Source organism: Sinohyriopsis cumingii, chromosome 18 (assembly GCF_028554795.1).
Source record: "Sinohyriopsis cumingii isolate HCF-2022 chromosome 18, ASM2855479v2, whole genome shotgun sequence".
NCBI classification, from domain to species: Eukaryota; Metazoa; Mollusca; class Bivalvia; order Unionida; family Unionidae; genus Sinohyriopsis; species Sinohyriopsis cumingii.
Window position 1 is genome coordinate 19,548,003 of NC_142978.1, and position 20,018 is coordinate 19,568,020.

The 20,018-nt window shown below is 36.9% G+C and overlaps 1 protein-coding gene across 1 annotated transcript in view; it reads left to right on the forward strand.

Moving 5' to 3' along the window:
• Positions 1-20,018, forward strand: part of LOC149776177 (uncharacterized) — a 62,480-nt gene that overhangs the window by 10,991 nt on the left and 31,471 nt on the right. Inside the window, exons 4-5 of the mRNA XM_089942486.1 lie at positions 11,281-11,477; positions 18,594-18,802. Of these exons, the coding sequence (XP_089798612.1) occupies positions 11,281-11,477; positions 18,594-18,802 (406 nt within the window). The remainder of the gene's footprint in view (positions 1-11,280; positions 11,478-18,593; positions 18,803-20,018) is intronic.

Below are 20,018 nucleotides of genomic sequence, written 5' to 3' on the forward strand. Positions count from 1 at the left end.
CACCATTCTTCTAAATATATTTTGAATCTTGTCATGTTTCATGGTACATTTACTAATAGTGCACCGCTCCGGTGGCCTAGTGGTTAGAGCTATGATGTCTGCAGTGTGGCAGTTTATAGTGATGTCTAGCACTGGGGCAACATGATGCAGACCTGTAGCATGATGTCCCACCCAGTCACATTATCCTGACACCAGGCTGACCAGTCCTAACACTAACCACTTAATGCTGAGCGCCAAGCGAGGCAGCTGTTAGTAACATTTTTGTAAGTCTTTGGTATGACTCAGCCGGGGTTCAAACCCATGATGTCTTGCTTCCGAGGCAAATGGTCTAACCACTAGGAACAGATGGTTGGTGTGTCCTCTATAACAAAGGAAGTTTACTGACTTCAGTTCTAAGTCCATCCTTCTCTTTCAAGGACCTCTGCGCTTTTCCCATACATTCCAACCATTACTCTTTTTGCGTAATCTTTATGCTTTTTTTCACCAGATTATGTTTTCTGCAAGACTGCATATGGATTGCGCTTTTATGTTACTTTAATAAATAAAATAAAAATAAAGCAATAACAAGTTGTTTTTGTCGTTTTATTATCATCTCTTTAATTCCACTCAGAAATTTGAGAATATTCTTAAAAAGGTGACTGCTGCACAAGAAAAGTACTTTCCTTTTTTGCTATTTATAACAACTGTACGTGACTCTTTTCCAAGAAAACAGATGGGTTTCTTCAAAAGTGAACTTTGCCTAACAAATTAATTTAATTGATTAGGTAGTCAGTTAGTGAATGAGTCTGTACTTTTTAAAGAAAATGGTGCCAGATATCTTAAGTGAAACACTTTATGGTGTGAGTTGTGGATGTTAAATGATGGAAAATGTGAGAGAAGATGGATCTTTTCAAACTTCAAAACATGTCATATCAGAAAAAGTGACAAATCATCTTTACAAACTTTAAAAGAAGAATGTGAGAGAAATACAGCACTCTGAGCACCTGACCATGATCACTGCAGAATTCCAGTTTACGATCATTCAACGAAAGTTACACATGGAGACTAGTTGAAGTGAGTGCTGAATATTGACAATTTTCAGTAAAGCTGTACCGATTAACTGGCCATACTCATAACCGGGCAGAAAATTAGAACAATCAGTATAATCAGTATCGGCAGAAATAATCGGTGCCGATGTAAACAAATTTCCAAAATATAAATTCAGTCATAACATTCATCTTGACATGGCTTGAATTTTAAATCAGAATTAAATAGTGGAAATTAAGGAATAAACATTTGATTTGGGGTTAAGTGAAAGACAATATATTCTTAAAAGTAAATACTTTTTAACACGCTTGCTGTAAACTACCGCTGATTGTCTACATGCAATAAATTATCAGTACCATTCTTGCACTCATCCCAGTCACAGCAGTCAACCAGCCAATGAGGCCTTGTGTGGCTGTTGAACTTCCAGCATACACATTACCAGATAGCTAGGCAGATTAGATAGGTAGCAAAATTTCTAACTACTATGAAAATGTGACTCACTATAGTTAATCTGTTCTTTAACCACTCCTGCAATACTGCTAATCAACGAATAGTGGTCACATGATGAAGCAGCTGAACGCTGACATACAAATATTATGCAGCATTGATATTGGCGTGCCAGTGCCAGTGACGTAACCACTGGATACCCCAGCTGCTGAGCTGCTTCATCGCGACTTCCAGCATGGTGCGTGCATCCATCCAGCCACGTGCACGACTTAGTAGTAACTAACTCGATCTAAAATGTTTGAAGAGCGCGAATCATTTGGATTATTAATATTGACTAGCTATTATACACTATTAAATATACTACCAAGCCTATGCATAATGTCGAACTCGAATCACTCAAGTTTAGTCTGGAATTACTTCAAAGTAAATGCAGTCGATGAGTCCAAAGCAAATTTCACACTTTGCAAAGCATGCATTTCCAGAGGTGGAAATGATTCTAAAAACTATACATCAAATCTTGTCCAGCACTTCCGCTGCAAGCATATCGTCAAACATGGCCTGTTTTTGGCAGATAAAAAAAGAAAAGGATGCTGCACAGTTAACCTCGTCAGCTGCAGCAACTCCTTGTACTCTGACCATTGATGCCTTGCTGGACCGGAAGCAGCCATTTGCATTTGACGACCAGAGAACTGTTAGTTGGACCAAGCTATTGCAGAGTTCATGGCACTAGATGTGCAACCATTTTCCATTGTTGAAGACTTCTCTTTTTTTTTGACGTCTGATGGCCAAGTCAGAACCGCACTATAAAATTCCAAGTCTGAAGTACTTTTCCACATCTTTGATACCTGACATGCATAAGGTGATACAAAGCAAGGTGCGTGATTTAGTTTCTGTCCAATCTGACCTTAGTTTGACCTCTGATGCGTGGTCAGACCCATCCATCAGCATAGCTTGTTGAGTCTTACAGCACACTGGCTGACGGAAGACTTTCAGCGGAAACAGGTGATTTTAGCAGAAACGCCTCTCGATGAATCACACACAGGAGAATATTTGGCGAGTAAACTGGACAAATTATGCGATAAATGCAACATTCCCAAAACTCATATCCATGTTCTTCTGCGTTACGGAGGTGCAAACGTGGTCAAAGCAATGTGTCTGGAACCGACAGCATGCAAACACGCTGCAGCTTGTTGTCAGTGATGGCATTGTGTCGCAACAAGATGTCAAAGATATTTTGGCGATCTCATGGTCCATAGTCAGCTACTTCCGGCACTTAATCCTGGCATAATGGCAGCTCAAAGAGCAGCAAGAAAAATTTGGCATTGCCCATAAGAAACTCATCCAGGATGTCCAGACACACTGGAATTCTACATACAATATGTTTTTTTTTTGTTATAAACAAAAACAAGTCTTGGAGGCTTACACTACTCTCTATGACCTGCCTCGCCTAACAGCCCAACAGTGCGTCTTGATTAACAATATTGTGGATACGTTAGGTCCATTCGCAGACATTACCAAAGAAGTAAGTGATAGCCAAACATCAGTATCCGTCATTCTTCCTATGCTGAAAATGCTCCGAATGTTGCTGGCTCGAGAGCATAAAGCGAGTCAAGGTATTCAGACAATGCACCATATGTTGATGTCACTAAACACACGCTTTGATGACGTTGCCAGCAACAAAAAGCTTGTCTTGGTCATGAACTTGGATCCATGATTCAAACATCGCCTATTCAGAGAAGAATTACTTGTGACCAGATCCAAAGAATGCTTAGAGCAGAATGCATCATAGTTGCATCAGCTGACAAGCAGGAGGTACCCCCAACCAAGATAAAAGAAAAACTGAAACTTAAACGCCACTGGACCATCAACATCACATCTCTGGGATTTGTTTTATGTGTTTTTGTGGCCTGTGACGAACCTGTCCGTATCGTCAACGAAACAGCCCACATGGATGATGCCGTTGACACGATGCTTGAATTGTATCTGGCCAGCCCTCTGTTGCCATGAGAAGAAGACATACGGCTGATAGAACACTAACAGGTTTCAGTTACCCTACCTGGCCATATTAGCTAGACGCTATTTCTCTGCACCAGCTTCAACTGTTCTGAGCGAGCAGCTATTTAGTGGTACAGGCCAGATTTTTTTTGATTGTTGTGGATCGTTACCTGGCACGAAGGGAGAAATGTTACTGTTGCTTAAATACAACCTACCTCAGCTAGGCTTTCAGTATTAGCTGCAGCCATCGTACAGTGACATCTAACTTTAGTCTTAAATTATGCGTAATATTATTTTTAATTATTATTGGGCTATCGTTATTAACACTTTTTAGTCATTTATTGAAATCTAGTAATGGCGACCTGCATGGTTGAACGTAAGTTAAAATACTTGTTTACTACATTTTCATTCATTTATATCTTGAATTGGCAAACCATCAGTTTTATCGGTGTTAGTTTGAAAAAATTTCAAGTTTTATATTTGTGTGATCATTGTTTTGTTACAAATAGCAATGTACTTCTTGTCCGGTTTCTGTTTGTTGTTCTATATAAGTTCAAATTCACTTGCTGCATAAACAACCTTTTTATAAACTCACGGCAAAATACCTGCTTGCATTACACTAATAGGTTTATGTTTCTGAACCAGTCATTGTTATAAAACAAATATAATGAAATAATCGGTCTCATAATTGGTAACAGCAATTTTAATAATTGACTATACACGGTATCGGCATAATCTGCAAAAAGTGACATCGGTAGAGCTTTAATTTTCAGTATATTTTATGGAAAATTTCCATCAGTAATATCTGCACCACCACATAGAAGGGTGCTGTATAGAGTGTGTTAAATAACAAAGTCTCATGCCTTCTGCTACTGGATTTTCCTGGTATCCCAACAAGGTGAAATGTTTCTGCTGATGATCAATCTTTCTGCCTTAACAGATTTTATTAGGATGAACCATTCCAAATGGAGACATCAGTTTCAATCAGTAATGCCATAAAGCCTGGGAACTGGGCAGTCTCCATCAGCCTTCAGGGTGCATACCTTCACATTCCAATTTATCTTTTGTGAAGTACCTCTGGTTTTGCCTGGACCTTGAGGACCACTTTCCTGCTCTGGTTGACCACAGTGGCCTCTTAAAGTCCTTCAAACAAGATCTGCCCTGTTGCTGGTCCAAAGTTACCCAGCTGGGACAAGTTACAGACCTTGAGAAATTGGAGCAAGTCCCTTCTCTAGATTTGTATATGTGTGGATTAATTTCCTCACTAAAATGGGATTAGTTAGTGTCTCTCTGGACAGAATCCTGACACCTTTGGAGGTACCCCAAGCCAAGACTTTGTCATCGTCACGCTTATGTCAGTCTCTACTTGTGACCTTGAACTTAGCAGTGTACCTGGTTTCCATTGGAAGATTGCCCTCCTCCCCATTCAATTTAACCTTATGGTGAACTGGAAACTACACAGGGCTTTCTCTTGGATCAGAATCCCCATGGATGCCTGTGAACCCCATTCCAATCTGTTCATAAATATATCAGACTCAGAGTAGAGTGCTCACTTGGAACCAGAAGGGCTAGTTCTGGGTCCCTGAACGAAACTACACTATACACATAAACAATTTGGAAATTACTGTGGTATTTTTAGCCCTACAGGGGTGTTGGTGTAGGGTTTAACACCATTTTTCAGCACACGATAGGCTATACATGGCAGCCAGTATTAATGGTGGAGGAAGAACCCGGAAAGAACCATCGACCCACAAGAAGCTACTGGCAAGCTTTCTCACATACCCACATTAGCCGAATCTGAGACTCAACCCCATGCAGACAGGTGAGATGGCAGTGATCTGTAATGGAGAACGCTTTCGGCCACTCGGGGGGCCCCCTACAGGGGTGCATCAACAGAGTAAAGAATTGTTGTGTGATAGTCTCCACATACAACGTGGTGGTGATATTGTACCTAAGACGAGAAGTGGACAAACATGCTCCTTTCTGCATGTATGTTTGGAACCTCCTTCATAGGGTAACTTCAGGAGAGAGTACTCTCCAAATTCATCATTTTCTTGGAAAGAAGAGTATTCTGGCGGACCATCTGACCAGTAGAGGTATGGTCTCTTCTGTTCCCTGTTCTGACCGTGGAGTTCATCTATGGTGGACTTCTTTGGAACCAACTGTTGTGGCACATAAGATGGCCCAAGCTTATGACAAGTTACATCTGTGGGGCCACACTCTTACCATAACGGTGAATATGTCATTTTTTGTTAGACCATTAGCCTCCCTTTGCACTGATAAATTCAGGAATGCAGTGGCAGTAATTATTTCATTACTGATATTAAAATGTAGTTTAGAGGGTGGTGGACTATCTTCAGTGATCTAATATTTACTTGTCACTATCCTTTCCTCCCACCATACTCTGATGTCCCAACACAGAGGATAGCTACTGCATATAGGCCTATGACATGGAGGACAAAATGGGTCTGTGTTCATGATAGTTCTGGACTCTGGAAATTTCCATCAAATGGGAGGATGGGATTTTCTTTTGTGGACAAAGATAATTTCCATCCTGAACAGATAATGCAATAGTGACAGGCAAGTATTACATCATTAAAATTTTGCGCTTAGAATTACTAATAAAGGATTAAAATAAGTTCATAATAGTTTTAATTCTGCTGGAAAGAGGTTTGTTATAGTTCTGCAGGAAATATGGGAATTTCCTGAAATGTAATAAATACCTCAACTTTCCTTTCAAGAATAAAATTATCCATAGGAGTATAATTTTTGCATCTAGGGAAATATTTGTTGTCATGTCCACCATCCCCACTTCTGAAAAAAAATCCCAACAGTATCATGTATCACAAGCATGATAATATACAATCTTGATTTGAGGAGAAAATTTGGGAAACTTGGCCCAGGTTATTTATTATAATTTTTGAAATATATATTATCTCTTATATGACTATATCTGTAGGGTTTTGATGATACATGGTCTGAATTTGTTATTGATTTCATGAGATACAAGTACACTCTGGACTCAGTGGTTTCTATGAATCATGGTGTCCATTGTAATTCTGTATGTATGTATCTTTTATCTTTTGACTTCTGAGCATTTATATATGCAGTGTCTATTTACTTATATATGAACAACTATTTAGACCTTTTAGTTGATTAATGAAGTTATTATACATGGCTTACTTGGTTTTGCTTCCTCTGTTTACTAGTTGAATAAAGATTCTGTTAAATTATTTCACAGTATGACATGTTTAAGAAGTGACACACCCATATTTATCTATAAAAGTCATCAAAAGCAGTTTAAAAAAACTGTTATGAAATTGCTTGTTTGTTAGTTTTAATGGCATTTTAACATTATTTGCTATGTCGTGCTGAGTAAATGGAAACTTGTGCCTTTCACATGGACATATCAAGACAGTTGACCTGACCTGGTCTGGGCAGGTTCTGAACTTGTGATCCTTTTAGTTCTAATCTGATGCTGTACCAGCTGAGGCTCCCACAGTCTGGTGAAGGTACTTTGACTTTTTACAAATCCAGTTAACTGCTTCCTCAGTGATCACCATTTTGTCACAGGTACGGTCATGTGATGCAGAATGTACACGATGGACCCCAGATTCAGTTTAAATCGCATTTGGTGTTACTCAAAATTATATCTGCATAACTTTTAGGCTTGTTTATATACTTAGGCAAACAAAATTTAGAAGGAGAAGACTGGAATTAAATTTTGTATAAGATAATAAGAAAATAAAGATAGCTCCATTGACAACTAGGTATAAGGAGTGGGGGGGGGGGGGCACGGCCAAATATGGTGGTGATAGCTTAATTATTTAGTAGAGAGGTTTCAAGGTTACTCATGGATTGGTTTATTTCTGATTAAGTATTGATTATCAAGTCCTGGGTGCATTGTACATATGCTTAAATAGGACTTGCCTATTGTATAAAAAGAGATAACTTGATTTGTATTGGAAGATGTGCAGTTTGCAGCCAATTCAAGAGAAGTGTGGTGGATAAATTAGAAGAAACATACAATAGTAACAATTAATAAGTGTTATTTATTTTTATATTGTTCATTAAAAATTATTTTTATTATAATATACTAATAACTTAACCCTCATAAACAACATATTATTGGCCATAAAACAATACATCATTTTAGCTTTATTATTATTTTTGTGTGTTGAATTTAGTGCATGTATTATAAAACCTCAGATTTGCATATCTTCCATATTGCTAGTATTCTCTAAGTTTTTAACGCTGTTTTATTTAGATTTTCAAATTTTACATTTCTCCAACAGGGAGAGAATCTAACTTGAGTTGAATCATCAAAACCATTTCAGCTTATGGGGGTCTATATCCCCCTCCACAAACACACATACAATAGGGCAGGGATGGTCCTGGCTTTTAAAAAGCTGTCGCCAAAATAATCGCCAACCTCAATATTTTGTCGCCAATTTTCAAAAAGTGTCGCCAAAAAAAGTAGTGTACATTTTTCCAAGTGTTAATTTAGTCTATTAATGTAACAGGCAATGAAAATTACAAAAGATGGATTAGTTAATACTTTAATTACAACAAGCATTAATAAAATGTTACAAAGTGTTACATGAAGATCCGTCGCGATTTTAGGGCTGCCCACTTGTTGAATGCAGTTTCAAAGTCTAATTTTTCACATCTGTACATGCTGATTTTCATTAAATTCTCGAGAGATGAGATGCAGAGCTTATTTCTGATGTCAGTTTTTATGAGGTTCATCTTACTGAATCCACGTTCACAGTCCTCAGTGCTGACAGGTGACACCAGTAGTCTCTCAGCAGCCCCCCCCCCCCCCCTTTATGGCTAGCTTCACAAAGCTTGTAGCGAATTGCTTCCTAAATCCCAAGAATGATCACTGAATGCTGTATAAATTTTCTCGACAAGAAAAATAGGATCTCCATTCCCATGAATGAAACTTACACGAGTCAACACCTGGCAATATTGGACCGTATATATAAGTGTAAATTCACACCCAATTTAGGGATTCTTTCACTCCTGTATTTTGAGAAATAAATAATTATTATTAATTATGCAAAACTGATTTTTTTTTTTGTTTTTTTTTTTTGCTATTTCTTGTTGCGGAGTTTAAGTCTCTGCAGCCGTAACACGGGACTGATGGCAAAAGAAAAAGATCAATGAGTAAAATGCTGCACTGGCGACAGATGTAATTGTGATTGAGATTTTTTCCATTTGCTTTGTATTTATACACAGTAGTCGGTACTTCAAAGGTTATCAGTTTTCTATGAAGGTTCAGCAAAACTATTGTATTGGTATATGTATAAAAAAAAAACAGAAGGATTAGCCATACAATTAATTGTATCTGTTCTATTCGCGTCTTCAGAAGTCGGTCAGTTGTAGGTATAGTGCGGTAGCATGATTGACTGTATCGCAGCATACAGTACTCAGCCCAGATGTCAGCATAAGCAGATTATGATGTAACAATGCACTGTAAAGATAGGGTTGTCAATAAGAACAAAGGATCGTTTGTGTAACAGATTGATTCCAATGCATTGCTTAGTCAAGTTTATGGCTTCCTTTCGTTCTGGCTTTAAATTTATTCAGTCCAAATCCATGATTGTATGTACAAATTAAATAACCAAAAAGTATGTCGCCAAAAAAATCGCCAGATGGGATATTTTTGTCGCCAATAATTAAAAAAAATCGCAATTTGCGACATTGGCGAAGCCCAGGACGATCCCTGATAGGGGCATTGCCTCTTGGACCAACAGATGGATGTTTTGCCCCAGCTCACTTCCTGCTGCTATTTTTTCAACTTCCCCTGTTATATTGATTTATAGGCCCTTTCAGAAACTAGGTTATTCCCCTTGAATTTAAACTCTTCTGTCCACTAAGTGCATGTTCCCACCTATTCATCTCAACTTTCGTAGACTATTGATACTCGTAATCTGCCCCATTGTTAATGTAAGCAGTTGTAAAACCAGAAATGCTTAAATTTATGCAAGCCCAACACACTGAATTGCAGTCATTTACTGTTTTATTTCCATATATCAGCAGATAACTATTTTTCTGTAAGATGCAGATAGGTGTGTCTGGTTTTAGTTTGATTTTCTTTAACATGTTTTCAAAAGATGAATAACGTAAAAACATCTTGCATTCTAGAGTTTCCTTTGATAAGGAGACCCCTTTAAATGATTGTTGGTCAGTACATTTTGATATGATAATTAGTCTTTTTGCAAAGATCAAAGCCATGCATGTGATGAAATTATGATATTAGCAAAATCATGTATATATGGCTCAGATACTCTGACAGCTGCTCATGATACAAATGTTCCATAAAGAATTAAAACAGAAGGCACTACGAGTCAGGTGTGCTATATTTCTCTTGTCGCATAGCAATAATTAGATCTAAGTATTTTTTAACAACTGTAGAACTACTGAACAGAACAGAACAAGACTTGCTGAAAAATCACACTCAGGCCATACATACAAGGCATATGAGTGAAGAATAATCAAAGTTCTATTATATACGAAGCCATCATGGGGAGAAGTGAGGAAACACTCAGAGACAGACAATGAGAAATAATGGATATTGTAGATATTACAGGGAAGTATCTAAGAAAAGTGATAAGTAACCTAAATAAAAAAATGTTTTTGATATGTTTTACTTAATACGTGAGAGTTGCAAATTGTTGGAATGTGAAATCAGAGCAGCCCTCTATTAAGTTTCTAATTCATTCAGAATTTGCTAACAAATATGCTTCAATTTTTTGCTAATATTTTGTTCTTAGTTTCACTAAGTGTTGATACATGTATTTCAAAATATTTGGGCATGTGTAATACTATTTCTTAATCAAATTCTGTCTAGCCTCCTTAAAGAATTCACTTTCAGAGATATAATGAAACTGATCATACAGGCATTATTTTTTAAAGATCTGATGCATATTTTTTTTATGGAATTTTATTCTGTAGACAAGTTTCAGCAGGTTATTTATGGTTTGACATCTTTAATTACTAGATAGTTATGTACTTTTTTTTTTTTTTACATATCCTTCCAATTCCAATTGGATATTTTTAATAATTTGTTATGGTATTAATTTTATCATTTCCATTATTTAACAATATGTCATATCATCCAATCTTATGAAGAAATGTCTTTATATATGTAATCAGTTTCAAAGATTCCTTTATCCACAAACGCCAGTGTTGAATGCATAGAGCCCGGGAGTGATTGTCAGAACTGAAGAACTCCCCTCTCAAGAGAGATAAATCAGTTTACAAAATGGCCTATAGTGAAACCCCAATTTTTGTATGTCTTGTAGCGCTACAGTTTTGTCAACTGCACTTCCACACTCTGTAATTCTTCAATCACTGAGACTCCCATGATTTTCTACTTATTGGAGGGGTGTAAAGAGGGAAGGAGCATTTTTATATGAAATTTTTCTCTCTCTGTATGTGTGTGTATGTATGTGTATATATATAGATATATATATATATATATATATATATATATATATATATATATATATATATATATATATATATGATCAGAAGTTATCTACATCACTTCAGAGTTTTAAAAAATGTATTTCTGATTAACGTGAAATATGGCTGCTGTTCATCACATCATCACATTTATCTATCTAGACAGATGTTACAGTGTGATAGATCTATATTGATTTCACTTCAATAACGCTTAAGAAATGCTGACAGTCAGCACTTGTAAAATGTTACTACATATTGAAAATTGTACACAAATATGCTAGTAGAAATCTGTTATCATAACCCCATCCACAAAAGACATTATATTCTACTGTGTTTTAGCTTCTTATGATGGACATGAAGACCAACCTGCGGGAGATAAGTCAGCACATGCTTAAGTCAGGTGAAATACTGAACGAGCTGCATGAAAAGTGCCTCTCTTACAGTCGCCCTTCAGTCTCTGGCTCCAGATCTTTGTCTGTGGGGAACATTTCCACTCGCTCATCAGATGGTGGACTCCACTGTAACACAAACACAAGGTATGGAAGTAACAAAGTTAGGCTAAAATGTTTCTGAATTTGTGCAGTTTGACATGTGCAGTTAGAGAAAATTTATCAACTTTTTCTGCTGCTAACTTGCTATTACAATTTGAACTTGTTGAATAGTAAGAAAAATCTAGAAATCCGATGTTTGTGATAAAATCTGGATGTTGGCTTGCCTAGGTTTAGTCTGGATCCAGGCTTTCATACTAGATTCAATAGAGTTGGTCAGGGAAGCAGGCTAACTATGGGATCTGCCCATGTTTTTCTTGCAAAGCACCTGCATGATCAAACTTTTCTTGTTACATTCTAGCATTATGTAGAAATGTCCAATAAATAAAAACATGCTTCTGGGAAGAAATAATGATTAATATATATGTATGTATGTATTTATGTATTTTACTAAGTGATTCAAGTACTGGGCAAAACTGTTTCAGTTAGATGCATGAATCAATTTTGTGAAATTTATGTTAATTTTTTTTTTTATCTATGGGACAAAAGTGCTAAGGTCAGCAATGAAAAATAGGTATGGTTGGCCGACTGGAAACCATATATATTTTGACCTTGTTGCTTTTTAATCAAAGATTATGACACACATTAGAGGACCCCCAAATAAATAATCAAATTGAAAGATTTAAGTTGGAAGAATTTTTTTACATTCTTGTCCTGCAGTTTTCTTGGTAGAATATTCTTAATTTTGTTAACTACATTTTCATGTCCTTTGTTACGTCTTTGTTCTGATTACATCATTTAATGTAAGCTTGGCCTGTTTTATCTGTTTTCTGTTATTCTGACTGATAAAGGCTCCTAGCTAGATACACCACTCCCTCGATAACTCGCGCATATCGGGGTCCAGAAACATCGACCGCACTATAAGTGAGGCGCGAGTTATCGAGGGACCTATAAAATAAGCCCAAAACCAATAAAGTGATTGACGACAGAACGGAAAAGTAGGCGGGGGGAGGGGGTAGGCAGATTATACTGTTGAATACTCACTTTATAATCGTTCTGAGATTAACTGTTAATAAATATCTCTTCATAATGGTGTACTTTATTATTTTCTCATAGGACAACATTAATTTCAGGATAAATTACAGTATATTGAGGCGATCATCGAAAACATTATTCCACGTGGTTTCTGTTCGCTTAACATGTGTACCACTTCACACATTGTGTACTACATTGCTAATTTTTATGTTGAATTGGATACATTCTAGTTTTATTGTTTGATCCAAATTAGACGTTTTTTTATATACAAAAGACTGACTCTTTTCGAGAAACAGTGTTGATCGAACGATAGATAGATAGATAGATTTGAATGCGATAGAAGTAAATGGAAAACAAAAAAAACAAGGGTTAATCAGTACTAACGTATTTAATTGGTCTACAAATTTAAAACAATGTAAATTAGAACAAGTTAATACTTGCCGTTTGTGCCACGCTTGACAAATATCAATTCACTTTTTGAAAAAATCAGTTAATTTTTTTTGTGTGTTACTCCTTGGTTTCTCTGCCGCCGAGCAAAATCCCTCAGATTTCTCAACTGCATGAGCTTTACGTAGTCAACATTTTGTGTCTCCAGCCACCTTATGGCAATATCAAAATATTTGATTGCTTCCTGTGCAGAGAGGTGGGGGTGCAACATCTGCATCTGCATTACTTTCAACACTTGTGTTACTCCAGTTAAAATCGTCTTCTGCTGCAAATTTGTTCGCTATAGAAATAATTATAGTTTCATCTGACATGTATTCGGCTGTGGGGCAATCATTGTCAGCACAAATCCACTCCTCCATATCATCAAGAGAAACGCTCATCTCAGGACCATGAGTCTGTACGAATTTCTCCCAAACAGCCTTGGCATTAATGACATCAGTTTCACTGAAACATTCGAAGTCACTATCATCGTCGTTGTCTCTGTTACTGTTTTGCTTTACGTCAAAGGCAGCTCCAAGACCCTTAATCCAGCACCCAAGGTCTCTTGTAATCGATTTTTTTTTTTTTCAATGTGACAAACACTTCCCCGAGTTGTTGATCAAAACAAAGCCGGCATGTACATTTAATTAGGTTCTCAAAGAAGTACTCATGGGTTTCGATGTGACGGTCGATTGACTCTTTCATGTTTTCAATGAACATAATATGTTGTGATTATAATGTTTACACTGAAACGGAATTAAAGGATTAGAACATGACTTTCACACAGGAAGACGTTTAATTGGTGTTTATTTCATTCTCTGTTGCCACCTGTTAGCATTTACCAGAAGTTTTCATTGATCGCTATTTCACCAGACTGTTTATTTACAGTATAATGACAACTATTTATCATAAAAACTTACATAATATATGATACCTTTAAACAGAGGTCTAGCTAGGATTTTAAAACGGGGTCTTTCTGCCTCTGAATTCAATCACTAAATATCAGTACATTTTCTCACTAAACCAGTCAAAGCCTTTGAACTAGCCGCCTAGCTGTTGCATCATGTTCTTTTTTTTTTTTTAATGTACTCTTATAAAATGGCAGCAGTACATCAAAGAGTCTTTCAGTCACTGAATTCTGTCATTGTAAATATCAGCACAGTTAACTGATCAACACATTTTCCCACAAAGCAGGTGGCTGAAACAGGACCAGCAAATCTTTGAATTTTTCCACGCACCTATTACATGCGTACGGAGGACTCCCGCCTCAGTGATTTTCTGCGTCCCAGATCAAAAATTGGCATCCAAATGCGCGTAATTAAGCGTTTTCGAGATCTCTGAAATTAATTCTTCTTTAGAACCTGCAAATTTCAAAATATTTTTATGGGCATTAATCACCATTTTCGATGATAAAACGAGCAATGTATCAAGGTTTAATTTATCAATTCTTATCGTAATTTTTTCATGTTCAGCGTATTTTAAAGATATTTTAAATACATTTTCTCTGGAAAAAATCGGGAGCCAAGACAGACACCGCGTTGTAAGCGGGATCGCGAGTTATCGAGGGAGCGGTGTACCTCAACTTAACATGATTATTTTTTAAATTTCAACAGGCAATGGATATCTCTTCTGCCAGGAACTATACTTAAATTTACACAACATAATGTCAGATAAATGTAACTGTCGACTTTCCTACTCCTTTCCAAGCTAGGTCAAGAATCTGAATATTGCTATTCATACGTCTGACTGTTCACCATTAATCATGGTTTGCATGCTTTTTTTCCAGGATGAAATAAAAAAATTCATGGTTTATATATGACCATTAATGAATGGAATTGAAGAACATTTTAGTCTAGAAAATAGACATTTTTGAAATCAAAAGATTTTTCTATATTAAGACTCTCCCATAACATCTGAATGAAACCATGCACAAAAATAAAAAATGTAACCCAAGAAACGAGACTGGCTTCTGAAAATTCATATAAATTTGTATGTTGAATTGATTCACTTTACAGAATAAAATGTTTACTTTGCTGAATTGCAATGTGTTGGTATGAGGAAACAATAACAGAATGAATTAGCTTTGTTTTCCTTTGTTTGTTATATGATCTTGTTTGTTCCTCTAATTACAGAGGTGGCAGACAAGTACACGAAGTGTAAACGATGTAAGGTTATGGAGGAGGGACACAAGACTTGTCTTTGCATACAGTTGTTCATTGGCACACACATGTAATGTGTGTACACTTTGTATGGAAATACTTTGTCTAGCGTTTTGAAAAGGGCAGTTTATGGGCCATAAAAATGAGAATGTTTAACTACCTCCCATCTGATTAGTTGATTCATCTTATGTGGGTTGTTAAGATGCCCTCTCCACTGCTCATGCAGAAATAGCTCCAGAACATACTATATTCATGAATACAGTAGAATTGTTGATTACTCTCTTAGGTGATGTTGAGTTTTTGCCCTCACCACCACCCAGGCAGAGGCACAAAATGTGAACATACTGCATCCATGAATGGAGTAGAAAGTACAGGAGATTCCAGTCAAGCCTTGGAATCACATGTGATCAGTAGGACACTAAATGCTTTTGTTGTCAATAATGTCAACAAGTAATAATGGCATTTTCATTATTGTAATCCCACTAGGGATAAGCCTACGATGCTACCAGTGAGCCATGGTGGCTCACAAACAAATATGACAATGCCAGTGAGGTGTGAGGACTTGAAATATGTTACAATGCCTTTGTACAAGCCAGATGTGAAGATTTACAATTGGACCAGTACAGATGGACAGTCTGTACCAACTGTGCTGCGGGGCCCCGAATGGACTAAAGCACTGTCCGTTATGGATCACTGCCATCTCACCTGTCTGCGTGGGTTCGAGTCTAGGACTCAGCCAGTGTGGGTATGTGAGAAAGCTTGCCAGTAGCTTGCACAAGTCGTCTGTAGTGAAAAGCATACATACATCTTTGGTTTGTTATTCAAGCTGTTGGCCTACCAGTCTAGCTGTACAACAAGCTATGTATAATTACAGTGGCCAAGAATCATTTAGCTTTGACATGGGAGTCAGCCAGACAGACAGACAGACTGCTGCCCATGCAGAAGCATCCTGTCAGACTGCAGTCCATGTACCGTCTGTAGTGGACTGATATTACATATGAAGCCATAAGAGATTTGTAGTTAAAACCAAGTTCAGCACTGGTCTTTTCCTGGAGTGTATTCAGTGTTTCCATGTCAGTAAATGATTTTTCGTTATGGGCAAAGGTGTAGGCTGTGTTAAAGACTGCTCTTTTTGTGTTTTTTTTTTTTTAATTTGTTCTTATTTAGTTTTTAAATGACCTTTCCAAGTGGAGTGTCAGCTACTTTAACTTAAGGATTTTATGCAGGCTAGTGTCATGCATATATGCATAATGATATCCGGAACTGTCATGAGACTTGATTGGTTGAATTTCCAACCTGTGCCAATTTTATATTGTTTCTTCAGAGTCAGTAAATTCAGGCCATTGATGATGATCAGCCTAATTTGGCTGAAAAATTCTCTTTCTTTAGTTGTCATATTGGATGTATTTTTGCTGCCACCAAGTCTGGCTTATACCTCTATGGACCTAGTGGCAGCCTTTCATTTAATCCCTCGTCTTTCACATGGATTTTCCTTCTACAAATCTTTTTCATTTCCTTCCTTGCAGAAATAAAATAGTAAGTTCATTTACTACTTTAGAAGTAGTCATAATGCACATTGTGTCATTTAAATATAAACACAGACAGCTCCTTATTGAGCAAATTTGCTTCGATTTTAATGGAATATTGCACTGAAAGGTGATACTGTGTAATCATTTAATCAATTCATAAAGGAAACTGACACCAACAATGTCAAAGTGTCTATCGTTAATTTTGATTGCACTGACTTGCTGTACTGAAATCAGAGGGTGATCAACTCATAATTATCTGTTTTGAGTAAATACAATATAACAAGGTTGTTTACAACCCAGCTAATTAATCATACCAGGTTTGTTTTGTTTGAAGTGTTTTGATTTGCTTATAATTCGGTCACTTAGCTCAAGATGCAGTTAAGCGGCAATAGGTGTACATGTGTGACAATAAGCAATGACGTGTGATATACCACATGATGTGAATAAATATATGGAGAAAGGTAGATTCAAGCATTCAGAATGCCTGGAGAGCATGAATGACCAAATAAAGGTAGATAAAGAGATTAAAGCATGAAATCACTGTTTGCCCAATTTATTGTAACATAGAACAATAAACAATTGCCCCAGGTTAATGCCTAGGAAAATTGTACTTGTCTGACTTGAAAAATGAATAGGACATGAGGCTCTGGCCTTAATTATCTCTATTCTGACCTCCAACTAGTATGGAGTACATCTTGGGGAGGAGGCTGACAAACTTGGTGATGGGCTTGCCAGTGCACTCATCCTTAAAGTTGCCTTCGACCATGGATGCTCTTTAGCAATGTTTCTGGTGAGCATCTTCAGCCATATCATTAGTCATCAGCAATATCAGTAGTCATCAGCGATATCAGTAGTTATCAGTGATATCAGTAGTCATCAGTGATATCAATGCTCAACACCAGACTGTCAGTGCCCATGTGCAGGATGTGTGCCTTATCACTGTAGTGCACTTTTGTCTGTCTTTAATAGAAGTCATACATAATGTGCTTGCTCATAAACAAAAAATGATTGCCTTTGCAGAATGAACAGCAAGATGCTTATGGTTTTGCTCAGGCGAAATGTTGGGTCAGCAATCAGCTTGGCTTCACCTTCAGGTATCACAAGATCTAGCTGACTCAGCTTTCTTCGGTTTTCCAGGGTCTTCCCAAAGACAAAGTTGTTCATCAGCTTGAAAAAGTCTTTCTCAAACTCTAACTTCACCTTTGTTGATAAATCTGTATTGTAAATGTGGTGTCATCTACATGCATCAATCAAACTCTGTTGCATGGTGGACCTTGCCAGCATGCATACCAAGTCTGGTGTGGAGCTGGAGGTTTTGATAATGGACCAAATTGTATTCTGTTTGCATAAACCAGGAATTAGCTTAATGCATTAAGTGAACTTACCTTCCAGTTTTTATTTCCCTCCAAATTAAGTTGATAATTGCTTTGCCAATCCTATGAAACACTCAAGGTTTCAGGGTAAACAGATAGTCAATGTGTATGCAGCGAAGCTCATCAGAATATTTTATGTTGATGTAGAATATAATCTTTGGGTGCGTCTGCCACAATTAATTATAATGTGGAAGGGTTGGCCCACTTTTAGACATCATTTAGTAGACTGCATGATATGCGGAGGTTGTCAGAAAGGTAGGTTATCCAGCTGTTTGACTTTTTGCCATCATGGTCTAGAAACATAGTGTTCTCTTCCACATGACGCCAATCACTGTTGAAATGATGCTATGGATGGTCTTCTCAATAAATAGGTACATATCTGTGTGTGTCACCAGCTTCAGATTGGTACCTATGATATTTAGTAGGGTATCCCAGTTAACTGTGATAACAAAATTATCCTCATTTGAGCACAAAAAAAATATTTTGCAGAGATGAAATCACTATGAGTTGTATTATTGCTTAACAGTAGATAGGAATTCAGAATAAAGTTTCTTGAAAGAAAACGAATGACTTTAGTTGTCAGTACCTGTATCAAGATTTAAGCATTGGAAGCCAACCATGGATTCCAATTATCTCTTGCAGGAGTATCTATTGTCAGTCATCAAAATTGAACCAGCCAAGCACACATGAATTTCTGCCAAAAGCTGATGAGTTGGAGATGGGGGGATTTTCTACCAAAAGAAGCAGTGTTGAGGGACACAATGACATGAGCTTGATAATGGAGCAATCAACTTTGGATGATACCTATGCAGAGTTGGGTGAAATGGCAGCCATTGTTCCACTTCCAGCTGGTTAGTATTGTACATGACCATATTCACAAACTTTACATTTTAAACCTGTTTGGTTTTTTAATGTCAGATTTAATTATAGTCAAATGTCTTATATAATACACAGAAAACATCAATAAAATTGTAATCTACAATAAACATATTTACTTCTGTGAATAGTCCTGAAATTTCAATGCACTCTAAGTGGATGAACCATGCTACATGGGGTGTTGCAATGACCCATAGTATTTTGAAATAAGCTGCAGCTTCTGTTAATCATTACCATACATACCAACCATTGCTCTTTTTTTCCACTAAATTACGCCTTATGCGGAAATGTATTTGGATTACGCGTTTTCAGTATATCCCCCTCCAAAAAAAAATTATAATTTGTTTCTCATTTTTATTAACATCCCATTAATCCCACAGACCATATTCTAGAAAAGACAGCTTCTATGTAACTACGCCATAAGAGTACGCTTGTCCGTAGACTTGCATACACTTTCCTAGCAGTATTATGTTCTATTTATAGCAGTTGCCCTATTTCCAAGAATATGCTGGTTCTACTTTCAAACTTTTGACCTCGGTTTCTATTTATAGCAGCTGTATGGCTTAGTTAGGAGAGAACAAACTGGTTTCTGACTTTTAATCTTTGCTTGCAGATCTCTTTGTTCTAATTCATATCTGGTACAGATCCAGTCTGTAGGTAATTGTTGCTAAAAGTCAAGTCGGATTTATTCTAGTCGATGCGTGTGTTAGCTCAAAAATGTTCTAATAATTTCACAAATGGATTAGAAAAGATGAAAAATCAATTCAGAGATGAATACATGAACTATATATTACAGCGTTCCATTCTAGGGCAGCTTCATGCCCCTTGCAGGCTGTGTGGAAAGGATTTTAATATTGGTCATGGTGGTAAAAGAAAGAAACCTTGAATTAGCTCGTTTTCCTAAATCCAGTACTATGGTAACTTCTTTTTTTTTTCAGCAGAATTAAATTGTGGACACGAATTTTCTAAATGCAGAGGCATTCTATACTGAGTTCTTAAAAGAACACTGACTACCCCTAGCGGTAGAAGACTACATTGGTCCTTTGTTCAAACAAGTGTTTCCTGTTTCCAAAGTTGCAGAAAATAAGCATGTGCAAGAGCAAAATCATCTAATATTGTTAGGTGTTTAGCAGAAGATACTTCACTTAAAATTGCAGAAGCCATGAAAATTGGACCGCTTAATATTGCAAC